Source organism: Ornithorhynchus anatinus, chromosome 8 (genome assembly GCF_004115215.2).
Source record: "Ornithorhynchus anatinus isolate Pmale09 chromosome 8, mOrnAna1.pri.v4, whole genome shotgun sequence".
NCBI classification, from domain to species: Eukaryota; Metazoa; Chordata; class Mammalia; order Monotremata; family Ornithorhynchidae; genus Ornithorhynchus; species Ornithorhynchus anatinus.
In genome coordinates this window covers 13821737-13847650 of record NC_041735.1, presented here as the reverse complement: position 1 = coordinate 13847650, position 25914 = coordinate 13821737, and the positions used below count along the sequence as shown (strand labels likewise).

The 25914-nt window shown below is 46.7% G+C and overlaps 2 protein-coding genes across 2 annotated transcripts in view; one reads left to right on the top strand and one right to left on the bottom strand.

Annotated features, from left to right (window-relative positions):
- The window catches only part of LOC100080288 (piezo-type mechanosensitive ion channel component 2-like), a 79960-nt gene extending 78503 nt beyond the window's left edge, over window positions 1-1457 (top strand). Inside the window, exon 54 of the mRNA XM_029070344.2 lies at window positions 117-1457. Coding sequence (XP_028926177.1) covers window positions 117-133 — 17 coding nt within the window. The 3' untranslated portion in view covers window positions 134-1457. The remainder of the gene's footprint in view (window positions 1-116) is intronic.
- On the bottom strand, window positions 1408-21815 carry NPEPL1 (aminopeptidase like 1). The gene is made up of 12 exons (XM_029070345.2): window positions 21637-21815; window positions 19894-20079; window positions 19167-19337; window positions 16503-16592; window positions 15910-15991; window positions 15089-15231; window positions 12212-12289; window positions 7692-7792; window positions 5170-5293; window positions 4718-4894; window positions 3931-4041; window positions 1408-2334 (listed from the first exon to the last, which is right to left on the bottom strand). The coding sequence occupies exons 1-12, from the start codon at window positions 21784-21786 to the stop codon at window positions 2176-2178; spliced, it is 1572 nt and encodes a 523-aa protein (XP_028926178.1). The 5' UTR covers window positions 21787-21815; the 3' UTR covers window positions 1408-2175.
- Window positions 21816-25914: the final 4099 nt, after the last annotated feature.

The window sequence follows — 25914 nt, the reverse complement described above, 5'->3', positions numbered from 1 at the left end:
TGAGTGAAGGCAAGAGAAAGGGAAGGGGAGAAGGCAGGCAGGTCAGGGAAAACTCAGAGGCAGAGCCAGATGACACCTGCGTTGGCATTTTTAGCTGGATTTTCTTTGTCCTCCAGTTCCCACTGAAGACTGAAAGGTGAAGACAACTGGAGAAAACTAATTTAAAATGAAGCAATCTCCATGCCACTCAGCAGTGAGCAGTGTGGGCTTTCATCTCAGAACTCTCCTGGTCTCCAGCCTCCCAAGAACAAAGCTGGGTAGGGTGACCATCCCCATTTCTTGTTTCAAAGCTGCTGGCTGTGGTGGCAGAAGCCAAAAGGTGACCTCTGATCAGTGAGGGCTTTACAATTCTGTGATGGGGGGGGGAATACCTTCCATTGCCCTAAATCTGTTTTAGAAAACAACAAAAACAAATGCCTTTTTTTCTCTGTGCTTTTTCTATAAAGCCAAACTCTTGCTTATTGCTGCATGCATCAAGGATATTAAATGATGTAACAAAAGGAAGAGTCACTTTTTTCTTCCTTGAAAAGGAGCAAAAACAGGATCTTTGGAAGATCCAGGTGTGGTCTTGGCATTTCCTTATCTTAATGGAGATTTCTTAAAGTTGGCTCAGCCAAGTCTCATTGATGGCTTAATGTCTTTCTCTGTCCAGTAACCGAAAACAGACTATTTTACTGAACATACAGGAACTTTTGGTACTGCACCCACTTGTGCAGTGGGCTGGCAGCAGGTCCTGCAGGAGATCCAGGCTGTTGCTCAGTTATCGTGAGCATGGGATGCCTGTCTGTTAGCTTTCCTGAAGTCTCACCTATTTTCCAAATTCATGGCAGGTTGGTGTTCAGCTCACTCCATGGCCATATTGAGTGGGGCTGGAGCAGGAGTAGATGGCCTACTTTAGAAAATGCCAAAACCACAGTTTGGTAGTCCATTCTGAAAAGTTAAATGCAATTAGCTTGCTTCTTTTCCACCCCCAACTCACTCTTACGGTTCGGAGGCATAAAAGCCATTAAGACCGCAAAATACGCACATTTCACATTTGAAAACATTTCGCGTAAGTCACACCTATCAGACCATGGTCCTGGACCCAGGCATGTGAGGCCCGTATGATAAGGAAAAAACAACATCCCCATCAAAAGGAAGGAGGGGTGGATGAGCTGGTCTGATCATGACATCAAATAACATACCAACTGACTAGAGAATAATAATGACCATTCTGGTGTTTAAGCACTTGCTATGTGCCAAAGACTGTCCCCCTTAGGACTCACAGGTTAAAGTGGCAAGCACAGGGGTAGCAGTGAGGGTGAGCTGGGTTATTCTACCCCAGGCCCCGTGGCCCGATCCCTGATCACCCCAATCAGTTCTCTCTGCCCACCCCCAAAAGAAACTGAAGCCATGGAAATCGTGAGAGATTTTTGCAGCTGGATTTAATAAAACCTTAAAAGAATTCTAAATAGTCATTTCACGCTACAGATTGATCTTATTTAGAGTTCGGAGCTCTTTACGGTTCTCTCTGGTGTCAGTAGCTCGCGTTGCCTGGAGTGGGTAGTGGCTTATCTGGCACACGCAAGGGAAGGAGGCAGGTGTGGCACCTCACTCACAAAAGACAAGATACCTTTAGGCTTTAATTTGGCTATAATCTGCTAAGCATAACTACCTCTGCTGCTGGAGAAACGAGCTGGCAACCTGGCACAAACTGCTCCTTCCTCACCGGTGCACTTGGAGAGAGCAGAAAGGTCACCATGGAGTTTTCTGAAGAACCTTGGGCCTGGAGAACCATGGCTCAGCTGAGGGAAACCAGATCTTAGGGCGGAGCAACAGCTCCAACTGTTTAGCCCCAGAGCTTGGCATGCATTTAAGTAACAACGTGAAATTGTACAATGTTCAATATTTGTCTTTGCTCTCAGGAGTTAGTGGAAGTCTGCAAAGCCAAAGGGCACAATTATTAGGTAAACTGTGAAATCCGTGAATTAGAAAAACAAACCCAAAACAGAAGAAATAAACAAACCCCAAATGAAAGAATAGGCTTTTTTTTTTTCACAAAGTAGGAAATAACAATCGACAGAAAAAAAATTCCCATCTGTAATGTGTAATCTTTCAATTGCTTAACATTAATCAGTGCAAAGTGAGGTAATAGATACTGCATCATCACTCCATTAGCCGGTGGCCAAGAGAACCCTACACCAGACGTCTTCTCTTTGAATCACGCTCCATGTCGTCACCCTGAGAGTCTACATCCCCCCCCAAAGGAGATACCAGGTTCAGCAGTGGATCATCAGAGGCCTGGCCAAACAGAGACAGCAAGAGGGCTACGCCATAGCCCGTGGCTCGTTCACCCTAGACCCAATGGAAGAAGTTTAGTTGGGCAAAAAACAAGGGACCTCTGACCCCAGTGGCCTGTCTTAAATCAACTCATTAACTAATTTTCTTTCTTCCAGCTCCTCCTATGTTCTGTTCCATGGTCTGTTCCTTCCCAGTGCTAGTTTCTAGTTGTGGCTTTGAACAATGTGTTTCATGGCTCAGAAAAGGACTCTCCGGAACTGGTTTGTGTCCAAGTGGAGATGATGAGGGAGAACTCGGTAACTAAGGAGGGCTCTGTCCATCCCAATACTAACAGAGGATGCCTGGAGCCAGGACCTTATAACTCTGAGTATTGTGAGGCGGAAGTCCTGTTCTAGGCGGGACTGAAATGCTTTCCCACAGATGTTTGAAGAACTCCAAAGATATATGTGGTTTTTAATGTGGACCGGGCACACTAAGGAGAAAGGAAACTTCTGATTTCTAGGAGGAATATTCCCAGTACCTCTAGAAACCCCTTAGGTCTTGATACAGGACCAGCATGACTCAAATCCCACGATAAATAATAATGATATCTGTTAGGTGCTATGTGCCAAGCACTGTTTTAAACACTGGGGTAGATGTAAGGTAATAAGGTTGTCCCATGTGGGGCTCACAGTCTTAATCCCCATTTTACAGATGAGATAACTGAGCCACAGAGAAGTGACTTACCCTAAGTCACACAGCTGATAAGTGGCAAAGCAGGGTTTAGAACCCATGACTTCTGACTCCCAAGCCCGTGCTCTTTCCACTAAGCCCTCTGTCTCTGTCTGCCACATCTCTGACTCTCATTCTCCATCTGTGTCTTTCATCTTTTTTTCCTTCTCATTATTCTTCCTTCCTCACCACCCCCCTTTTCTCTCTTCCTCACTTCTCCCCCAGTCCTCTCGTGCGTGTATGTGTTGTGGTTTGTAAAGGGACACACTCTTAAGCATCCATAATCATACTTAACTTTTGGCAGCAGCAAATGTTGAGAAGTGCCCATCAGCCACCCTAAAAGTGAGGCCTAATCCTGGCTGAGCTAACAGCCCCAGGGCAGCCCCTCTTTCCACCCTCACTTCCAACCACAGGGATCAGGGAGGGTCCAGAAGGTGATCCAGGCAAACTGGGCACTAAGCATGTTGTCTTTTCCTTTTCTGTTCCAATTCCAACTTTCGGTTTGGATGGGTGAGGAGCAGAGGTGATGGCCAGGTGGCTTTCAACCCTTCATTGGATATGCAGTGTCATGCAAGATGCTACTTGTCCTTTAGGGCTAATTCACAATGGGTAGCTAGAAGTTACCCCCAATACAAGCAATAGTTGGAAAAGGGATGTAACAAAGGTTTCACATTTGCCAAGGCACCACCTAAGATCAGAGCATGCTTCTGCAGCTCAGAGTTGACTAGAAATGATTTGGTGGTCATATGGAAGGAGGGTGAGTACAGAAAACTTTTTCTTTTAGAAATTAAATAAAGTGGTCCTGTAACCACTTCAAAGAGGAAAAAAAGGCAGCTAAAAAGTGAAAACGTTGAGGCAAGGCTTTTTAAGGAAGCCTCAGTAACTCATAGGAAACAGTCATGGAGTAATGAAACGAAGAGAGAAGGTGGGAAGACTCACTGCATGGACTGGAGATGCAATATCTAGGTGGACCCAGATGCCAGGCCAATCAAAGCCAATGTGAGATGCAATGAAGAGCCCAGCACAAGAGCTTGGGGTGTTGTCCCGGTCCTGAAAGGGAAGTGGACAAGAATGTCCAAAAGGTCAAACTTGCCTTTCACACAGTAGGAGTTACAAAATCTAGTGGACAAACCTGAACTGTATCTTTCTTTCATAGTTAAAAGTAACTTTTTTCCTTAGTCACTGAGCTCAGTTAGAAGGATATTTATACGGCACCTACTTACTCTGAACCAAAGTGCTATGCACTGAGATAAATTCAGGCATAACAGTGCCTGTCTCACATGGGATACACAACCTAAGCAGGGGTAGATGAAGACAACCACATTAACAATTGACTGCCACAACAAATGTGTTAACAAAATGGAACTTGGAGTCAGAGAAGTTCCACCTAAACAGGCTTAGCAGGCCAGCCGTTACCAGGGCCCATTCCAGGAAGCTTCACGTCACTTCCTCTTCCCCACCTCCCTCCCCTTCAGCATTTCAGCCCGAGATGTCATTCTGACAGGAGTTGCCTAGCCTTCTCGCACACTGCTGGACAAAGGCACAGGCTTAGCCCCTGGGGTCAGTGCAAGTTAAAACTGGGCTAAAATCCTCTCCACTACCATGGCCCTCTGCTTTAAATGGAGGTGGAGGGCCAGGGAAATGGAATTCTCTCTACACAAGGTTCCCTTACTACAAGCCACCCACTCGGAAAAACCAAATGACCACCCCCTGGAAATAAGCCTACCGCCACAGAATTCTTCATGTCGGCTACAGCAGAGGTGAATTCACTGAAGTGCAGCTCGGGGCAGTAGACCAGGGGATGCACCAGGTCTCCACAGTTCCTTCCAGCCTTCACGCAGGCCGCCTCCCACTCTGCGCTATTTGTGAGGACGGCGGCGTGGTATTTCCCTGTAGCGATTCCCTACGGGGAAACGAGGCGATGCCTGAGGTATTTAGGATTGCTCTTGGCTGCAGTTCTACACAGCCACTGCTCGCCCACTCAGGCAGGACCCAACAGGTCTCCCACCCACCTCACCCTCGAGGTGGAATACGGCACTCTGCCTCCCAACACCCTCCATTCCCCACAACAAACCCCAGCTTTAAGCAGTGCCGTTTGGGGTGAGATTGAGAGCGTTGCACCAGGGCGGCAATTAAGAGCTTATGGGTACTTTTGTGTCTTTTCGTGTCTTGACAAACCTGAGCTCCTGTGAGAGTTGCCATGTCGAGGATTATATCAGCTCCCAGGTCCTTGCAGGCATAGGCGACTCCGTCGGCCAGCACCAGCCTGCCTTCTGCGTCGGTATTGTTAATTTCCACAGTCCTAGGGAGATTGCAACACTTTTTTTTTTTTACCCCCCATACTTGAATGCGCTAGCATTCGAATGAAAGCTTCGAAACTTCAAATGGGTTCTGTTTTCTCTTTTAAAGCCCATCATGGCCAGGAGCTGACATAGGATGGGGTGGGGAGGGGAATGAAATAAACAGATACATCTTCACCTGGGGAACTCTCGGACTCTGAATGAAAGCCTCAAGGCTTGTCTCTCCCAGAAGGCCTAGCCTAAGTTTCTCTCAAAACAAATACAGTTCCTCTCAGGGAAGGCCCAGATCTTCCCTATTTCCACTTGTCATCTGTGTGACTTTGGGCAAGTCACTTAACTTCTCTGTGCCTCAGTTACTTAATCTGTAAAATGGGGATTAAAACCGTGAGCCCCACATCAGACAACCCAATTACCTTGTATCCCAGTGCTTAGAACAGAGCTCGGCACACAGTAAGCGCTTAACAAATACCATCATTATTATTATTCAGAGCTTGGAACAGTATGATTTACATTGGGAACTTAATAGAAACTGATGAATAATAATAACGGTATTTGTTAAATGCTTACTATGTGCCAGTCACTGTACTAAGCGCTAATCACAATTAACCCAGAGCTAGCTAGCTAGTTTTGGAGTCATGAATAGCAACACACGTCTAGTTCTGAGTGTAAACATCTTTAAGCAAGGAAGAGTGGGCCACTGTTATTCAAGTTTAACCCCTACTCCATAATGAATCATCAGGGAGTCTCAAAATTCCCTGGCTACTAGCATCTCCACTTGGATGTCCTGCCAACACCTCAAACTTAACTGTTCAAAACAAAACTCCTCATCTTCCCACCCAAACTCTGTTCTCTGCCTGACTTCATCACTGTAGACAGCACTATCATATTCCCTATCGCACTAGCCTATAGCCTTGGCATTATCCTCAACTCATCTCTCTCAGTCAACCTACACATTCAATCTGTCACAAAATCCTGCTGGTTCTACTTTCACAACATCTCTAGCATCCGCCCTTTCTTCTCCATCCAAACTGATCCAAGCACTCATAATTTCCCACTTGACTAGTCAGCCTTCTCACTGAGCTCCCTGGTCCAGACTCCACTCTGCTGCCTCGATCATTTTTCTGAAAATCCATTCAGTCCATATCTCACCACTCCTCAAAAACATCCAGTGGTTGCCCATCCACCTCCGCAAGAAACAAAAGCCTCGCCATCTGCTTTAAGGCACTCAATCACCTCTTTCTCATCTCACCTGACTTGGATGATTTCTTACCAAAATACAATCTGCCCAGCCTGCTCCTTTAACACCATCCTACTCTGTACCTTAAGCCCATTTATCTGGCCACTGACCAATGCTGGAAACTCTTCCTCCTTCATATCTGACAGTCCACTACTCTCCCCACCTTCAAACCCTCCTTGAAAATCACATTTCTTCCAAGAGGACTTTCCCAAACTAAGCCCCTTTCTTTCTTTCCCCAACATGTCCTCCCCTCTGCCTTGACTGTTGATCTTGGTTGGGCACTTTTTGAGCACTTTGATACGCACCCCATCCCCACAACAATTTAATGTCTGCTTCCCCCTGTAGACTGTAAATTCCTTGTGGTCAGGGACCATGTCTACCAACTCTGTTGTACTTTCCCAAGTGTTAGTGTACAGTGCTCTGCAAAACAGTACATACCCAATAAATACCATTAAAAAAGATAATTTTAACCAATACAGTAACACATCGACAACTGCATGTTTTCAATATGCTACTGAAGTGACAATCTTGGGCACTAATAATAATAATGTTGGTATTTGTTAAGCGCTTACTATGTGCCGAGCGCTGTTCTAAGCGCTGGGGTAGACATAGGGGAATCAGGTTGTCCCACGTGGGGCTCACAGTCTTAATCCCCATTTTACAGATGAGGGAACTGAGGCACAGAGAAGTTAAGTGACTTGCCCACAGTCACACAGCGCAAGTGCAGAGTGGATTCGAACTCATGAGCCCTGACTCCAAAGCCCGTGCTCTTTTCCACTGAGCCACGCTGCTTCTCCACTCCACTAAGACAGTGGGGAACCTGACGGTGACGGATTCTCCACAATTGTAAAGATTCAGAAAACTTTAATTCATTCATTCATTCAATAGTATTTATTGAGCACTTATGTGCAAGCATTGTACTAAGTGCTTGGAATTTACAAGTCCGGCAACAGATAGAGACAGTCCCTGCCGTCTGATGGGCTAACAGTCTAATCGGGGGAGACAAACCTAGTGTGGCTACACTTTGATGCAGATAAACCATTAGGAGCAAGCCGCTTTTTAGAAATGGTGCTTTTGATTGAGTGATGGAGAGTGGAGTGAAGGTGTAACTTGAATTCAAGGGCTGAAGCCCTGTTCACCCTAGTGGTGTAGGGACAACTTACTTTCCCGAATACAGCTCGTGGATATCATCAGGTCTTGTGGCATTAGGCCCCACCGAGTTCTCAGCCAGGCAGAACACAGCATGAAGGTTGTCTTTGAAGCCCTAACACACAGAAGGCGTAAAAACCAAAGGGAATCTAGTGAATTACCAGCCTGGGGCACCTTAAACCCTTAATATGATTTAAAAGACTGGCCCGCAGAGAAAGAGATGAAAAGGATGGAGAGTTGTGGTAAAATCCGGTCTATAAGAAATGCTTTTATAAGCTCAAAAGCTTCATATAAAATCTATCCACTGGAACCATTACAACTTTCTCAGCAAAATTCAAAGACCATTAACATAGATATTAAACCCAACTGGGATTTTAGTTGTGGCAGAGACACCACATTTGAAAACAGCACTTCCTGGGAGTTGGCTGACTCTGCAGAAAAATCTACCCAAATCCACGGTACAACGAAGCCGTTGAGAATTACTTCTGACCCCGGAGTGACCGGGGTGGCTGGAGTTTCCTGCTTGGGTGAGGTATGCCTCAGAAATGGCTTTTTCACCACGGTAGGCCCCGTTTTCCCCTTCCTGCCTGCTGTTGCCTGTAGCCTTTCCTCACTCGCAGAAGCAACTTAGGTATAACACAGGAAAGACCCCGCCAACAGTTTCATGCTCATTCTGACCTCCCTCCCATCCCACCAGGACCTCTTTTCACAGCACCCACTTGCACCTCCCCAAAGGAGAAACACTGTCCCTGGGAACTCTATCTTTGAGACTTCCTTCTTGCACAAGCTCAGGCTGGACAAAGCTTGTCCATAGCTGACTACTCCTGGGGTGGGAAGGGGCCGGGGGGGGGGGGGACAGTGGCCTTGGAGGTTGTGGCACTGCAGAGGGCTGAGTAAGCATGGAAATATGGGGGATCCGCTGAGACTGCAGATCTGTGGTGTTCCCTGATGGCAACTCCACACAACAGATGGACCGCACAGGGGAGAAGCCCTCCCTGTCCCTCCTCTTTGAAGTCGGGATGGATCTGGCCCAAACAGAGATGGGGATCAGGCTGGGCAGAGACTCTACGTATGTTGGGCTGGTTCCCTGGGACATTCCAGTTGGTTATAGTGCAGAAAGGTGAAATTGGATGAGAAATATTTGCTTGACATTCTGTCAGGTAATTATCCTTAGGACACAAAATACATCCCCGGGATGCAATCCCACCCCATAGACCAAGGGAAGAGCTCAGTAATACAACAATAATAATAATGTTGGTATTTGTTAAGCGCTTACTATGTGCCAAGCACTGTTCTAAGCGCTGGGGTAGATACAAGGCAATCAGGTTGTCCCACGTAGGGCTAACAGACTTCATCCCCATTTTACAAATGAAGGAACTGAGGTACAGAGAAGTTAAGTGACTTGCCCAAGGTCACACAGCTGACAAGGGGCAGAGCTGGGATTCGAACCCATGACCTCGCACTCCCAAGCCCGTGCCCTTTCCACTGAGCCACGCTGCTTCTCACAAAACAGGTGCTGAAAAATATCACTTTATGGTAACTTCCCCGGTTGGGAACCAAGGAAAACATTTTCCCTTCAAGAAGCTGAATATGTCCCACTGACTTTTATTTGCAGCTTGGTAATAACTGAATGGTTTAATTTGGAGTTTCCTTATTTCCTCAGTCCACTCCCAATATGTGTAGATCTTTCTTCCGGCCCATTAACAACTTGATTCTGGAGTTGACAAAACTTGGAGAGGGTTGGGGTGGGTGGGAGGAAGAAGAGGCCATTTGTTTGGGTGACAATAATGAACCCTACACCAAATCCCGCGCTACCTAAGGGGAGAAAGAAATTTAGCCAGCTGGCTCACTGACCACGTGGCTTCTGACTGGGCCGGCCCAGATCCCAATACCGACCCATCACTTCATGGTTTCCCAGGACCCGGCTCATATGAGCCAGAGCTGGTTACCTGTTCCTTTCCGCCCTTTCCCTCCAAACCACCTATCCCTCCCTCTCATTTAAGAACACTGCTATGTGTCACCTCCACCACCCCTAATCAGCCTGGGGGATGGGGTCATTAGGAATCATTCTTGATAAGGCCACCCACTAAAGAAACCGAGGCAGTGCTGGATCCACTGGCATTCTGAATTCAGAGCACTTTAGTGGTATATAAGAAAAGGAAGTGCACATAACGCTTACTAGATTGTAAACTCCTTATGGGCTGGGATTATGTCTACCAACATAATTGTACCCTCCCACGTGCTTAAATCAGCACTCTACACAAGTAAGCACTCAACCACCACTGAATGACTGATATGACCTGAGCCAGGCCACAAATGGCACAAAAAACTGCATAACCCATGATGATCATGGGTAAACCCAAGGTAGGCCAGAGTCTGTGCCCCTGTCTTCTACGCTGTCCCCAAGACCCGGGCCCTAATCCTCTGACTTCCTGTCCCAGTGAGCCAGCATGTTCACAAAGCAGATTGATGCTCTCAACAAGACCTACTCTCATTCCGTTGGTCAGAAGAGAATTCTCCTGGGATAATCAAATCCAGCAATAGGCTGGTATGGAAAGTAGCTTAACCCTCACCTCCCCCTGCCGAGCCAACCATATCATATGGGCAAAGCCCGCCAAGCCCACAGTCTTCATAGGATTTTTAAGAAATCTGCTCAGCAGTTTTGTATAAAAGACTCTAGACAGGTGAGGTGTTAACTGAACTCTCCCCCTCCGCTGTTTCCCATTTTGATGATTGTTCAGTATTTAGGGTACAAGTCCCTAAAGAGTTCCCAGTGAATCAGAACCTTCCCAAGAAACACCATCTGCCTGGCATTGCCTGGAACTTCTACTAGAGGTTTTCAGTGTTGGACTTTGCACACCTCCTCAGGAATGGTTTTCCTAACAAAAATGGGAAAGAGGCAAGAAACCACATCCTTCAAGAACCATGGTTTTCTCAGCAAGCAGGGTTTAATCTAGCCATTTCAGCTGACATTCTCTGGTCTGTGACATTCTGCATGTGACTGATAGCCATAGAGGGAAAGAGAGGAGACCCTACCATGCTAGCAACTTAGTTACTCCCAGTGTTTCAAATCTGTTTCCAATTGTAAGGCTCCACGGATAAATCTATGGGGTTTATTTCCCTCCAACATCAAACAGTCCAGGGAAGGCCAGGATACAGAGTGAGAGCCATAATAAAAGGCCGAGGAGGCTGGAGTCTGACGCGTGAGCACCACAGCCTGGCAGGTCTTCGATCGGATCCCCCCCATTAATCTTCGGTGACAAACATTCCTCAAACCCTGGATACTTCTTGGAGGCAACTGCCGCTTGTCAGCAAGTCTTAGTTACCGCTGATTTAAAAGGGGAAGGGGGTCCCTCTGGCTGCATTTATATAGTTTCATTAAAAACAGTTCTACGCTGATGATCTCTTTCCATCTGGCCAGGATAAGAAAATGACAGTCAACCCCTTGCTGAACCATGAACTGCTGGCTCTGTGTTGAAACAATATAACGGACATGAGATTGATTTCTACTTCTGAAAGCCCCTTGCAATTTGAGATCCAACAGAAACCCATCTTGCGGTTAAGCCGAGGCTGTGGCAACAGCCCGACTGAAGGCAGGATTCTGCAGAAAGCAATCCTTTTTCTTCCATTCCAGCTCTCAGTCGGAGCCCTGCTCCACCGGGTGGACAACTTGTCCCTTCCCATCAGATCCGGAACAAACAGTCCTACTAGGTATCTGCTGCTTCTGCCAGGCCACCACAATGCATTCCACCACCGCTGACCATTCAGAGAATGAGGACTGAGGGTTGGTGTCCCAACAGACCCAGAGACACACACCAGGGAGACCTCTAAGGCACTGCAGTTACCCCTCATCACATTTTAAGTGATGCCCAAGTGCATTGACAGTCATGAAATCCAATACAGGAAAGTGACTATCACTTTAAAATATTTAATGGCAGGGAGAAGGTGCCATAGTTAGGAACCCCGAGACTCCAGCCCAGAAATTTAAGTCCAGATCAAGTGACAGAAAGGGTAACTGATGCAAAGTGCCCAGTGCACCTTTCCTTGTTTCTTGCCAGAAAATTATTTTGCCCTGCAGAGCAGCCTAACAACTCATCAGTAAACCAGAAAATGCTATTTCTGAAGACCACCCTATCTGTTCGATGGAGAACATCCCTACCTGTAGCCAAAACCTTCCACTTTGAGAAGTAGAGTCTTGGCCATTCCATGATAAGCTTCGCGAGATGTCCAATAGCTTCTGCCTGCTAAAATTACAGGTACTTCAATTTGTCCTCCCTAAAGGCCAGGGCAGTGGATTTGTGAGAAGAGGAGGAAGAAAGAAATGAAGTGTCGGGACAGGAACAGGGCTGTTCACACCAGGAAACGTGGTTTGTTAAAAAAATTGGAACTCATCTTCTTTCAACGTCCTCTGTGGTTCCAACAGAAGGTTTTGAAGAGGTATACGGTGTCAGGCCTCGGCCTGGTGCAATCTCTCACAATAGAAGGTGAAGACAATGGGGGCGACATTAAAGAGCCCCATTTAAGTTTTACTCACTTGCTTGACTGTAGCTTTGAAGGCTCCCAAAACAGCAGCAGCTCCTCCACAGTCCCTCTTCATGCCTGGCATGGTTGTCTGTTCAAGCATATGGGTAATAAAATAGTACATCACTCTTTCAGCCATCCCAGTCCCTTACAGAAATAAATGCTCAGCGAGTCCTCAAAAGGGCCTCCCCCACAGGCCCAGGCTCCTTTTAGGTCTTGCAATTGTTTTGTGGGCTCCAAAGTGTGTTCGCTTGTAATTATTCAGGAGAGTAAAAAAGTTGATTATGCCCACAGTTAGTCAATTGTGGGTAAAATTACTTGCATGAGCAGTTTTGGATCCACAAGCAATAGTCAGGACAAACGGCTGAACAGGCAAAAGAAGGATGCTTTTAAAATATCTGTCTGGGGAGCTCCACGTGGCTAATATTCAGATTCTTTCTGTTGGTTGTTTATTGTACCCAAGGGAATAAGAGTCCTGGGGAAGGGAAGGAGATCGGGCTGTTTTATCTAAGGCAAAACACCATTTGGTCTGTATTCAGGATATGTAAAAGATAAAACTTTTGATTCTTGAGTTTCGAGAAAACAATACTGAATCAGCAACATTTTAATCATGTTCTTCAATAGACAGCCATGGGATTGTTTTGTTGTTGGCTTCCAACAATGCCAAGGAAAATAATATCATTTGACATCTGTAAACTCTCACAATTTGAAACTGATTCTTGAAAGAATGATTTCTTCAGTGATAAAAAATTTGATTCAAATAAAAATATAGCTCCAGCCGGCATTCTCAAGATACATATTTTACTGGGGAAAAATATTTCCCAGATTTACGGTTCCTTCCTTGACAGTTCACATGAAACAGTGTAGTCTAGAGGAAAGAACAAAGGCTTGGAAGTCAAAGGATCTGGGTTCTAAAACTGGTTTTGCCATGTCTCTGCTGCGTGACCTAGGGCAAGTCACTTGACTTCTGGGTGCCTCAGTTTCCTCATCTGTGAAATGGGGATTCAATCCATCATCTCCCTCTCCCTTATAATAATGTTGGTAGTTGTTAAGCGCTTACTATGTGCAGACCACTGTTCTAAGCACTGTTCTAAGTTCTGGGGTAGATACAGTGTAATCAGGTTGTCCCACGTGAGGCTCACAGTCTTAATCCCCATTTTACAGATGAGGGAACTGAGGCACAGAGAAGTTAAGGGACTTGTCCACAGTCACACAGCTGACAAGTGTCAAAGCCTGGATTCGAACCCATGACCTTTGACTCCCAAGCTCGGGCTCTTTCCACTGAGCCACGCCTTATATCGTGAGCCCCATGTGGACAGGGACTCATAATGATCAACATGATTACCTTGCATCTACCCCAGTGCTCAGTACAGTGTTTGGCACATAGTAAGTGTTTAACAAATTCCACAGTTATCATTATTAGGTGATGATGACCATCAGTTACAAAATTACAGGAAATCAATGTAGAGAGCAAATTTTCACAGAGCAATTAAAAAAACATGTTGATGATGCTCTTCTCCAGCACCACCTTCTCAAGGTACAGGGGACTCCTTACCAAGGATTCTGTTTTCCAAGTCCTCTGTTTATCCAAAGCCTTCCAAAAGAAGGCAGGTTTGATCTCACACAGGAAGCTTTTACTCTACTGTGGGTTAGGTTAGAGGCTTGGTTAACTGTAAATTGTTCCCTGTGTGCAGATCATACAAGGGAAGGTAGTTGGGGAGGACAGATAACAGCAGGTCCTGTTTCTCACTCATATTTACAGAAACAGCAAGAGAAAGTGAGAAACAGGCACACCAGATTCAAACTACACAAAAACAAGAGAAATATTAAGGCACACAGCAGACAGCACTCGCGTGGAAATCATTCCCACCATAAGTTGGGAAGCCTCAAAATATCAGTAGGTTCAAGAGGGATTTGGATAAATTCTTGAATGAGAGGTTTAAGGTTGAGAGGGAAAAGCTAGACAGTATGGCCCAAATAAGGGATAGATGTCAGGAGGGCAACTCTCACACTGTTCTTCCCAATAGCCTCTTGGCTCTGTGGGAGGCAGAATACCAGGATGAAGTGGTCAGACCCAGTAATGCCATGGTTTATATTCTGATATAAGGCTAAACACCATAACCCACACACAGGAGGACAAATATAAACAGACATGAATAAATACATTCTCCAAATCAGGAGACATCAGAGGCACAAAACACAGGCACAGAGATAAATGAAAATATTACCCCACTTAATCACTGTTCTTAAACAATTATCACTTTTTTAAAAATTATGAAATCCAACTCCCTAATATTCCTGCTGGTTTACATAATATAACATCACATTATAGCAGGTCTTTCAAAATAGAATTACTGTGCTCAACTGTATAGTTCTGTTGAACTCTCACTCAGTCAGTTGTGCCAGAGACACCATTTTAATTCTGTGTTTTGGATGGAATGATACTATGGGAATTAGGGAAAGTTCTTCCAGTAGTGTGCATCTGTCTAGATTCAGCCTGATGCAATGTTGGAAGAAACAGTTTCATCAGGCATGTGGAATCAGACCCAGCATGAATGCTTCTATGGGAGTTCTCTGTAACTCCAGGCTCCCCAGGGACAACATTCCTACACTATAGGAGAACTCACTATTTCCACATACCTTTCCCTTTGATCCTCTTTATTTTAGGGTGATAAGTAACAACAAAATCTTTTTTTTCTCAAGGCGAGGACAACTTAAAGAACCTAAGGTAATTTGGGGAAGAAGGGTATCAAATTTTGGCCCCGCATTCTCCCCGACTCAAATGAGTCAGACCCCAGTGAGAAATTCCTCCTGTTTCAGGGCATCGCAGAGAGACTCTCCCCAGAGATACGGTCTTGCTGCAAGACGACATGAAGGCCTTGACTCTTACCTTCCCTTTAATGCTGAGGCCCCCAGTGTCGTACACAATGCCTTTGCCCACCCATGCAATGGTCTGAGTGGCCCCCTCGGGTGTGTGGCTGAGAACTGCTAGAGCAGGTGGGTGTAAGGCAGCTTTTCCAACGCCGTAAATTCCTAGTGAGATGCAGGAAGGAGAAAGAGAAGAGGAAAGGGATTGTTCATTTAATGTTGGTATTTGTTAAGCGCTTACTATGTGCAGAGCACTGTTCTAAGTGCTGGGGTAAACACAGGGGAATCAGGTTGTCCCACGTGGGGCTCACAGTCTTAATCCCCATTTTACAGATGAGGGAACTGAGGCACAGAGAAGTTAAGTGACTTGCCCACAGTCAGACAGCTGACAAGTGGCAAAGCTGGGATTCGAACTCATGAGCCCTGACTCCAAAGCCCGTGCTCTTTCCACTGCGCCACGCTGCTTCTCAGCTGCATTTCAGCTCTACCTGCCAACCACATGATCAGAATCACCTGGAGAAACTAGGGAGCCACTGGCTCTCATTCTAGTTGGTTGTTTACTCTATGAGATGGCTTTCTACATGGGGTTTGTTAGGCTGACAAATCTCCCAAGAGAGGACCTCCGACATCCAATATTTGGTGCAAAACGGAGGAGCTGGGAAGTTCCATTTGAAGGTCTGTCTTGGTGTCTAAGCCTCAAGCCTAGAGCGACAGTGGGGGCCGAGTGGTGAAGCTCCACATTGGTGGCAATAAGAGTGGGCCCAGAGCTCAACCGATACAGGATGAACCCTGCTCTTGTCTGGGGCCCCACCCTCCACTGGCTGGCCACAGAGGGCAACTTACCTCCAAAACCTCTCTTCTTCAGTTCTTCATCCCGAATGATGTTGGGAACAATCCCCAAGTCTTTCCCAACTTTTTTAATTTCCTGGAGTGTTCATGAAAACACAAAAAGAAAAGCTGAACAACCACTTCACAGAATAGGGAAAAACTGCCTTAAGTGCACTGTATGGTTAATCACTGCTTACCCTCTGCTCTGGGCAAAGCCACAAAAGCACTGATGCCTCTGGCTTGGCCAAAACATTAAAGCATGAAAAGCAAAGTACTGTTTTTTTCATTTTCCCAGCTTTAGGGAGAGAGAAGTAAACAGGAAGGAATACCTTAAACCCTGTAGCGTATTTAATCAGTTTGTCTGCTGGGCTCAGTTTCACAAAGACAAAGGACAATCTTCAACCAGAACCAAAGATTCTAGCTGAGGCTCGATTAATGCACCCTTGTAGATAGTTGCTCGTCTGACACACAGCTCATTTTGGGAAAGTTGTAAAGAATGCCAAGTGGTGGAAATCTTTTGTGAGATGATTAATAGACTACAAAATTCGTTTAGTAACCCCTAATACACTCTCCAGCCCAGAGCCCCAACAAGGCTGGAGAGGACAAACCTCGATGAAGTTATCAGTATTCATCTCATTACATGGAGTGTCAACGATGCGAGCTGCCAGCCTCACACCTTCAGTTGCACTTGCCAAGCACTGGAAATACAAAACACAGGACAGCAGTCACTGAGTACAAGGGTTTTTAAAATATTGTTTCCACAGCTCAGTACATTTTGAACCACGACCAAGTTATATCTGCCCCGATACTTAAAAAGCACTTAAGGAGAACCTGTCCAGAGTGAAAAACTGAATAAAAAAATAAAAAATAAAAAATAAATCGACAGGCAGAACATCGGATCCTGCAAGTTTGCTGACTCTTCAACTCCCTCGGATCGTACTAGAGCCTAAAGCTATCCAATCCGTTACTCTTCTGGAGTGTTCTGCTGAATGTCTCTGGGAGGAAAGAACCGCTAATATAATATAAATGAAGGAAAAGGGATTTGGCAGAAAAATAATGCAGATGCAGGACAGCAAGAAAGAAGAAGGATTCCAGGACCAGGTATGTCCTTTTGGGGAAATATGATTCAGCAAAGGAGTATATTAGATTTAAGCTTTGAGAGCAAGGGCTGTGTCCTTGTTTTACTGTTTTCTCTCAAATACTCAGTACAGTGCTCTGCACACAGTAGGTGCTCAAAAAATCCACCTATTTCCTGCTAGCTAAGGTTGAACTGCTAAACTTCTGCAACTAAGTTAGAGAGAGAATGGGGTCTCAAGGGGCCAGCCCCTAAAAGAATAGTTAAAAACAATCACCAGGGAATGGACTTGGGATGGGACTTCAACACCAGGAAATGAAACCAGTGGAAGTGATGCCCAGCAATCAGCTGCACACCCTGCAGGGGCCAGAATTTATAGCTCAGCTCGGCAGGTCCCCAGCTGGTCAGTCTGGATGGGCCTCCCTCTACCTGGATATCCAGGAGGACTCACACTGAATCCCAGAGGCAGTGGACTCACAGTCAGGGCCTCTAGGCAGGGGACTCAAGGATGGCTGGAAGTGAGCCCAGATGCCTTCATGCAGCACTAATTTGTACTTTCATCTCCGTGGACTTGTAGTTCTGTCATCCTGTGCAAAACTGCTCATGAACTGTACCACTTGTGACACCCAAATTATAGATCACAGCTCCAGGTCTGAAGTGACCATAAATGCCACAGTCCAGCCACGATCCACGGACCAGGCTCACAGCCCACTCAAGACGCTACACTGGAACTTCTTTCGGGGAGGACTGCCTGTTAAAATGCTCTTTCCAGGCTCATCACAATAACCGTGGAGTAGAGAGCTCACAGACCTGGAGTCTCACAGCCATTTTCTCTAACTTCATGCCTCCTGCTGAATAAGATTGCTACCTCTGCTTTCACCCCTCTATCTCGACTGCATCCCAGGAGCTGCCGAGCCAATGAATTGACTGGGCTGACTGGCTGGGTCACCCGAGTTTCTGGTCTGAAAGCCTCAAGGCATCCTGAAGATAAGCAGGAGTTGGGAAACACACACATGAGCTTCTGACTTGGAAACAGCAAAAGAGGAAAATACACACCAGTGGGAGACCTCAGCATTTCTGACCCTATCATTAGCTTCTCCAACCTTATCACTGTATGTGGGATTCTTCAGTAGAGCCACCAGCTCCCCTCTCCACTATCTAATCGGCTGAGATAGCTTCAGGCTCTATCACAGTAATTAAAACCAGAAGCATCAGAGGAGACAGAATGCTCTGCCTGACAGATATGAAATGTGTCTGTGCAATTCATCCCACCCCACAATAACTCCACTTTCTACCTGTCAAATTAGAAATTCCCATTTGGTAAGACGTTCTTATCTATGGAATTCAAAAGTCATCAATCTGATACTCCATCTTTTAGCTGTCATATAACAGGTATTCCTGGGGAGAGAGTTTTGGATAACTACCTCAAAGAAGGGATGGATGCTCAGGGTGATAAAGGCTTTAAAGTGGGCCTTCTAAACTGTAGACACCACTTTCCTGAATTCAAAGACAGGAAAATGGAAGAAGGGAGTAGCAGAAAAACTGGAGCTCTGCGTCAACTGGGTATTTCTAATCTGACCCCTAGCACCAGCAAGACAGCATTTTGAGGGCTTGCCCTTGATGCTGATAATAATAAGGTACTGTGAAGTACTTTGTGCCAAGCATGGTGCTAACTACTGGAGTAGAAACAACCCAAACGGATCAGCCACAGTCCTTGTCACACAGTCCTTGTGATGCTCACAGTCACAGGGGGAGAGGGGACAGGTATTTAATCCCAATTTACAGATGTGGAAATCGAGGTAGTTTCTTTGTGGCTTGCCCGAGGTCACGGAGCAAGACAGTAATGGAAATGGGATTAAATCCAGGTCTTCTGATTCCAAAGTCTGTGCTCTTTGCACTACGCCACGCCGCTTCTCCACTTGGGGGACGGAGAGGAAGGATGGGCGCAAGGTGTTTCCAGGATATTATGGGTGGGAATTTCGTGGCAGGTTTGAATGCACCTGTGGCCCCTAAAGAGCCTGATACAGGCCAAGTATTCCAAACTGCTGAGTTTGGCTCATAGGAAACGCTTAACAAGTATCACAATTATTTTCATTATTATTGTGACCACTCTGAAAGAAAACCAAGCTAGGTTACTTCAGGAATTATCATTTACCCAGGAGAGGCCTCAGTGAAGGGACCTAAAACAGTCACCTACTTTCAGTGTTGATACTTCAACCGGTCCGTTGTTCTGCCCCACCAGGAAAAACTCCACCGTGACCGTCTTCTTCTCCGTGCGTCTCGACGCGCTGGAGCGGTGTGTGAACAGGGGGAATGCCCGAGCCAGAGCACAGGCAGATGCAAACACTTCAGAACGCTCACAAACCATCTGCAAAACGAATATGGGGCAGGAGAAGGGAGCTGTGACAGTTTTAGAAGGTGAGGAAGCTGGGTGTGGGTCTTGGGGCAAAAACAGGGAAGTTCTTATTTTAAATATGAGTTACTACTTAATTTCTCTTGCTAAGTGTTGGGAGACCACACCTCTTAATTGCCATGTCAAAGGTGAAACATTAATTCTGAAGGGAGTAGATACTGGGTGGAAAAAGTCTGGTGTGAAAACAATCAATCTCAGCCTGACCCAGGGTATGTGAACTAGATTTAACGAAAGAGGTTTCCAGCCTCAATCAATCCATCAGTCGTGTTTATTGAACACTTACTGTGCACACAGCACTGTGTTAAATGCTTAGGAGAGTACAGCATAACAGAGTTGGTAGGCATGATGTTCCTGGCCCACAAGGAGCTTACTATCTAGAGACGAGCTTAAAGCCTACAGAAAGTCTGCCTGGAGAAGAGTCTCTCAAGAAAGGGTTCCTTCTCCCTGCCTTCTAAAAAGATCCAGATAGACAGGACATGTGCGTGGCAGGCCATTTCCCAAAATAACTCACCATAATACACCTGTTAGCACCTCCTGGAAGACAGTTTCTTACGAGACGAGTGATGAATTGTGCGGCCGATGGACTGTTGTGGCGGCTCACCCTGGAAGGGAGAGCAGCCACCGTGGCGTAGTTCAAGTACAGGGGACAGCTATCTGTGGGGTTTGGATTGAGCGTGCTTAAAGCGGCTTGCCATAGCTGAACCAGATGGAGAGAGAAAACAAGAGGGAGGGAGAGAGAGAAGCAAGCATCAGACAATGAATAATAGTGTGCCTGCATGTGAATACTTGCAATTGTTGGGGGCACATCACAGCTTCTGGCAGAAAGGAATGTGTTGCTCTCCTTTAGTATCCTGCCCTTCGCTGCTCCCCTGTGGGATTACAGGGGAATAGTGTGCCATTTAAAGGCCGTGTTGTGCCTGTTTCAAGCTCTTTCAGAGTTCTAAACAATGTTATGTTAATCCAGACCTGGGAATGGCATCTAGTACAGTGCTCTGCACATTGTAAGCGCTCAATCAATACGATTGAACGAATGAATGTAAGGCCGAAGTGGAAGGAACTAATACATAATAATAATGACTTCTGTTAAACACTCACTAGATGTCAAGCACTGTACAGAGGAGGCACAGCCAGCCTGAAAACGGCATAGGGGTGGAATGGGAGCGGTGAAAAGCCGAGACCTACCTCCCGCCCCCCACCCTTGCTTGGGGAAGAGAGTCAAACTGGGGGCGCGGCTTTAGATCCCTGGCAGTTTTCGGCCTGAAAAGGGGAGAGGGAAATGAGGGACATTGTGCGCATCTTGAAAATCAAACGTTAAAGGCCAGGAAATTTTGTGTCGTCGACAGGTCGGGGGCAGACTGTCTACTCGGATACAGAGGTGCCTCGGCTCGTTCCCTACCGGCTTGGCCTTTGCCCGTCCTGACTTGCCCCACACACGGTCTGACTCGACACCGGAAACGTGAATGAAATAACGAATAAATGCCCGACCTCCTGGGCACGGGGCTGGGTCTCTGCTCAGGAGGGGGGGGGGGGGGAGAATGCCCTCACCCTACTCCCCCTCTGAAGCGCCCGTTGTGCCCGCTTCTCCGCCCTCGGGTCCAGGAGCGGCCTGCTGTGGCCCTCTGCCCACCGCCAAGGGCACTGCCCTCTCCCGCAATCCCTCTAGTCCGGCGGAGGCCCCCGCTGCTGCCAACGCCCAGGCCGGTGCCAACCCAGGAAAGCTCGGCTGCCCTTCGGTCCTCTCCCCGGGCCCCCACGGACAGTCCTTTTCCCCACAGTCTCTGCAGCCCCAGCCGGTTTCTCTCAAGGCCTTCGCCCCCACCCCCACCCCCGGGGTTCCGGGTTCCTGGGTGAATTCTGCTGGGGGAGGAGCGAGGAGGGATTGGGGGGAACGGGGAAAGAAAAGGGGAAAATGCCGGGGAGGGAAGGTTTCCCAGGGGTATGGATTCTCCTCCGGGCCTGGTTCCGCGCAACCCAGCTGCCCAGGGGGCAAGGAGGCCGGGTCCCCGCTGTCAGCCGGGGGAGAACTCTGCCCATCCGCCCTTCACCCCCGGGTAGAAGCAGGCAGCGGGTTGGCGAGCCGGGGGAGAGGGGGCGACCCCGGGCAGCGGACTGGGGGGCTTCTCCGCCCCGGGCCAGCGCGGGGAGAGGAGCGGGGAGAGGAGCGCTGCTGCTGCTGCTGCTGGGGCTGCAGCCGGTCCTGCAGCCGCTGGCCCGAGCTGTGGGTCCGTCCGTCCGTCCGTCCGTCCCCGCTCACCTCCTCGGTGACCCGGGGCTGCAGCTTGCCCCGCAGGTGGCTCCAGGGCACCCGGTGCAGGTTCTGCAGCTGGCCGAGGAGCAGCAGCGGCCGGCTCTGCGGGTCCGCCTCCCCGGCGCTGGCCTGGAAGTGCAGCAGCACGTTCGCCATCTTCCGAGCCCGGCGGCCGGGCCCCCCCCTCCCCTCCCCCGGCCCCCCCCACCCCCGGCCTGCCCCGTCCCCGCCCCTGCCCCGCCCCCGAAGCCCGGCCTTCTCGCGAGAACTGCGGGCCGCCGGCCATTCACTCATTCATTCAGTAGTATTTATTGGGCGCCCACTCTGTGCCGAGCACTGGACTAAGCGCTGGGACTGGACAATTCGGCAACCGATAGAGACCACCCCTGCCCCTTGACGGGCTCACACTCTAAACCTGGGGAGACAGCAAAGAGCAAAACAAAAACAAGACCACCTTATCAAGATGAATAAAATCAAGGGGATGTACACCTCATTAACCAAATAGGGTAATACATCTTATATACAAATGGGCACAGTGCTGAGGGGAAGGGGGAGGAGCAGAGGGCGGGGGGAGGGGGAGCAGGGGGAAAGGGGGGCTCAGTCTGGGAAGGCCTCTTGGAGGAGGTGAGCCCTCAATAGGGCCTTGAATGATGTTGGTATTTGTTAAGCGCTTACTATGTGCAGAGCACTGTTCTAAGCGCTGGGGTAGATGCAGGGTAGTCAGGTTGTCCCACGTGAGGCTCACAGTGAATCCCCATTTTACAGATGAGGTAACTGAGGTGCAGAGAAGTGAAGTGACTTGCCCACAGTCACACAGCTGACAAGGGGCAGAGCTGGGAGTCGAACCCATGACCTCTGACTCCGAAGCCCAGGCTCTTTCCACTGAGCCACGCTGCTTCTTCCTTTGAAGAGGGGAGGAGAGTTAGTTTGGTGGAGGTGAGGAGGGAGGGCATTCCAGGACAGTGGGAGGACGTGGGTCAGGGGTCGACGGCAGGACAGTAATAATAATGGTATTTGTGCTTACTGTTCTAAGCGCTGGGGTAGACACAGGGTAATCAGATTGTCCCCCATGGGGCTTACATTTTTTTTAATCCCCATTTTTACAGATGAGGTAACTGAGGCACAGAGAAGTGAAGTGACTTGCCCAAGGTCACAGCAGACAAGTGGCGGAGGTGGGACAGGGCGGCCCACAAGGAAGCTGCCATTCGAAAATGACGTGGGGAGGCCTGTGTGTAGAGAGTTTATGTATCTACCGAGAGAGGAGCGGGGCATTAATAATCCTTCAGTGGTATTTATTCAACGCTTACTTTGGGACGAGGACTGTACTCGGCCCTGGAGCGAGAGCGTGTTACTGGCCCCAAGGCCCAGTCTCCCCTTAATTAGGGGCCAGTGCCAGACTGCGGGGTGGCCCTGCCCGTCTGCATAGTTTACGCGGGGCACAAGAAATGCCCCTCACTCCCAGCTTTTCAACCAAGTGGTAAGGACCAGTGGCCTTCACCACCTTGTGTTCCCAATTTGGCTCAAGTGCCCGACCCACCACTGGACTTGGCCTGTGGCACGGGGGAGCTGAGGGCCAGTCAGGGGGAGGTGACCAGATCGGGAGACACCATTCATCAGTGGAATTTACTAAAGCACTTACTGTATTCACAGGAGTACATCAACACTACCACCATCCACAAGGCATTTACCCTTTCTTTCGCTCCCAAATTTGAGTCCTTCCTACATTACCGAGGGCCAGAATCTACCCCAAATCCCCAGTTGGGCTGTCCATCCTGTTTTTAAGACCCATAGGAATACTCTTTCTCTACAATTGTTCTTCCCCCTAAATTAGGTTTGAGAATTTCTACAACTTGACCAGTCTCAGATAATAGAAAAAAAAAAAAGAGGCTTCCTGGTAGGAAGGGCCATTTCTAGCCACTGATCCCATGCAAGGGGCACTTAAATTCGGCCTACAGCCTCTCCTTACATTTTACTCACTCACCCGCTCCTGCTGGAGTCTTCCACACCCTCCAGATGCACCTGATTTTCTCAGTAAAGGTATACCAAATTCCTTTGGGCCAACTTCATTTTTCTTCAAACTCACCAGCAAGGGACCATGTCTGAACTGTTGGTCCGGTATTCACTCCAATGCTTAGCCGCATGTCTGGCACAGAAAATGCTTAATAAATACCCAAGCTAACACGGCACAACACTTACCCAAAGTTCTTTGCAAATTGACCATAACAACATAGTAGCAAACATATAAAAGAATTCATCTATCGTGGGCACTCGTTTTTCTCATTATAAGTAACCACTTCCTGTGGCACTCCTAAAAGATGTGGCTTCTAACCAACACCTCATATCCAGTAAAACTGCTGAAGGATTTTTTGAGTATTTGCAGGTCTTGGTTGTTTGTCTAAACTTACTATTTTAAAATGCCAAAGCGGTCCGTGGGTTGTACAGAAGTTTACCCACATTTAATATTCTCTAGGGGAAATGATGGTTGGAGTATTCAAGGCACTCTACAATGTCTCTGGGGCTAGAACAATCTATTTTCTTCTTTTTATTATTCTACCTTTTTCTGGGACAAACATTTCTTTAGCTTTAAACTAACTCAGTGATAAAACAATAATCAAAACTCACAAAGGAATGATACTGGCTAAAGGTAGACAGCTAGGCTTCTGCAGGACAGCAGATAAGGCAGTTTCCTCTAATCTGTGCTAAATTACCATCTAACTCAATACTATTACTTCTCAATACAATTGTTAGGAAGTGTTGTGCAGAGACAACTAATTAGAAAGAGGGAAAGACTGGCGAACACAAATCTTTGCTATGAAATTAAACCATGGCTTTGCATTCTAATGCACAGCTTTGCTCCTCAAACTGAGGAATACAGCACACTGTATACTACTACAGCAATAGTTCCTCAGAGTGAACCGGTTTGCATTGCTTTAAATCAATTTCTAGGAAATAATGAATTTTGAATACTTGAAATCTTGTTCCCTTTGCAATGTTAATTAAGGACTGATAAAGATTTCTTCAAGATTATATCATCTATATTCTTCCATTCCATTCTAACCAAATCATATAATGAACACATGCATGATAGAAATAAAGGCAGTTCTGAGTGAACACAACACTGAAAAAAAGATGAATTTAAAGTGTTTCCTTACAATTAATCGGATCGGAAATTTGTGACTTTACTTTGAAAGTTGCCCATAACCAAAACTATTCCTTTTTGTCTGTCTCCTTGTTTTTCTAAGAATGCAGCTATAATTGACACACAAAAAACATTTCTTTGAACTGATTTTTCCCTTCCCTCACCAACCACACAGATCACGTAAATTGTATGATCCAAAGCTTGAAGCAAACCAAAAAAAATAATGTCTGAGTACAACTTCCTCTCCCATTGCCAAATTAAATATTCATTCTTTAAATCAAGGGGGCAGGGGAGATCCAAAACAATGTCAGAAGCCACATTTGTCTGTTTTTATTGTATGTTTTCAAGAGCCTAGAACACTGTTCTGTCCTCAATACCTACTGAAAATGGTAATTTGGAAGTAAATAGCCAGGATTTGAGATCTGTGGAGGTCAAATTTTCACCAAAAACTTCTAAAAACTAGAGGAACACTTGTAATGGGGTTTAATGCTCAGAAAAAAAAATCACGATTCTATCTTGTTTCACCAACATGAAATCAACCTATTTACTTCTATGATGTTCATCCTATAGAGGCAGGTTACTCAGACCATACTCCCTGAAATGGAAGAGAAAAAGACTCAATCAATGGTATTTGAGTGCTTACTGTGTGCAGACTACTACTAAAAATCCTGACAATTCCTAAGTCATTCAATCTAATGTAGTACTTACAATGTCTTTGAACATGGCTCACTTAGAGAAAAATGCAGTATGCCAACAGTATTCCAAACATTGGAAACCACCATGTACGGCAAGAGTTAAAAGAGAAGGTTGTAGTGAAAGTCCAGTATGACATTTGCCTAAAAAGTTCATTTAAATAACTATTACTGCTCGGTACACATGACTGCATTCTTTAGGATCTGAATGCATTAGCTTAAATTGGCTAATTATATTTAAAAGTACCTCTTATCACATTCCTAGTTCAATACTTTTTCTCTTCCATATAAGGAAAAATAAGTGTTGCTAAACATTTTGTAGTGCAGAACTGAGCCCACACCAAAGTTTTTTCACATTATGTAAATTAGCCTCAAAGGAAGGACACAGAGTGAGAATGCCTTATGTCTGAAGCAATACATTCATATCTTTTCAGTTCAGACCAAATTACACTT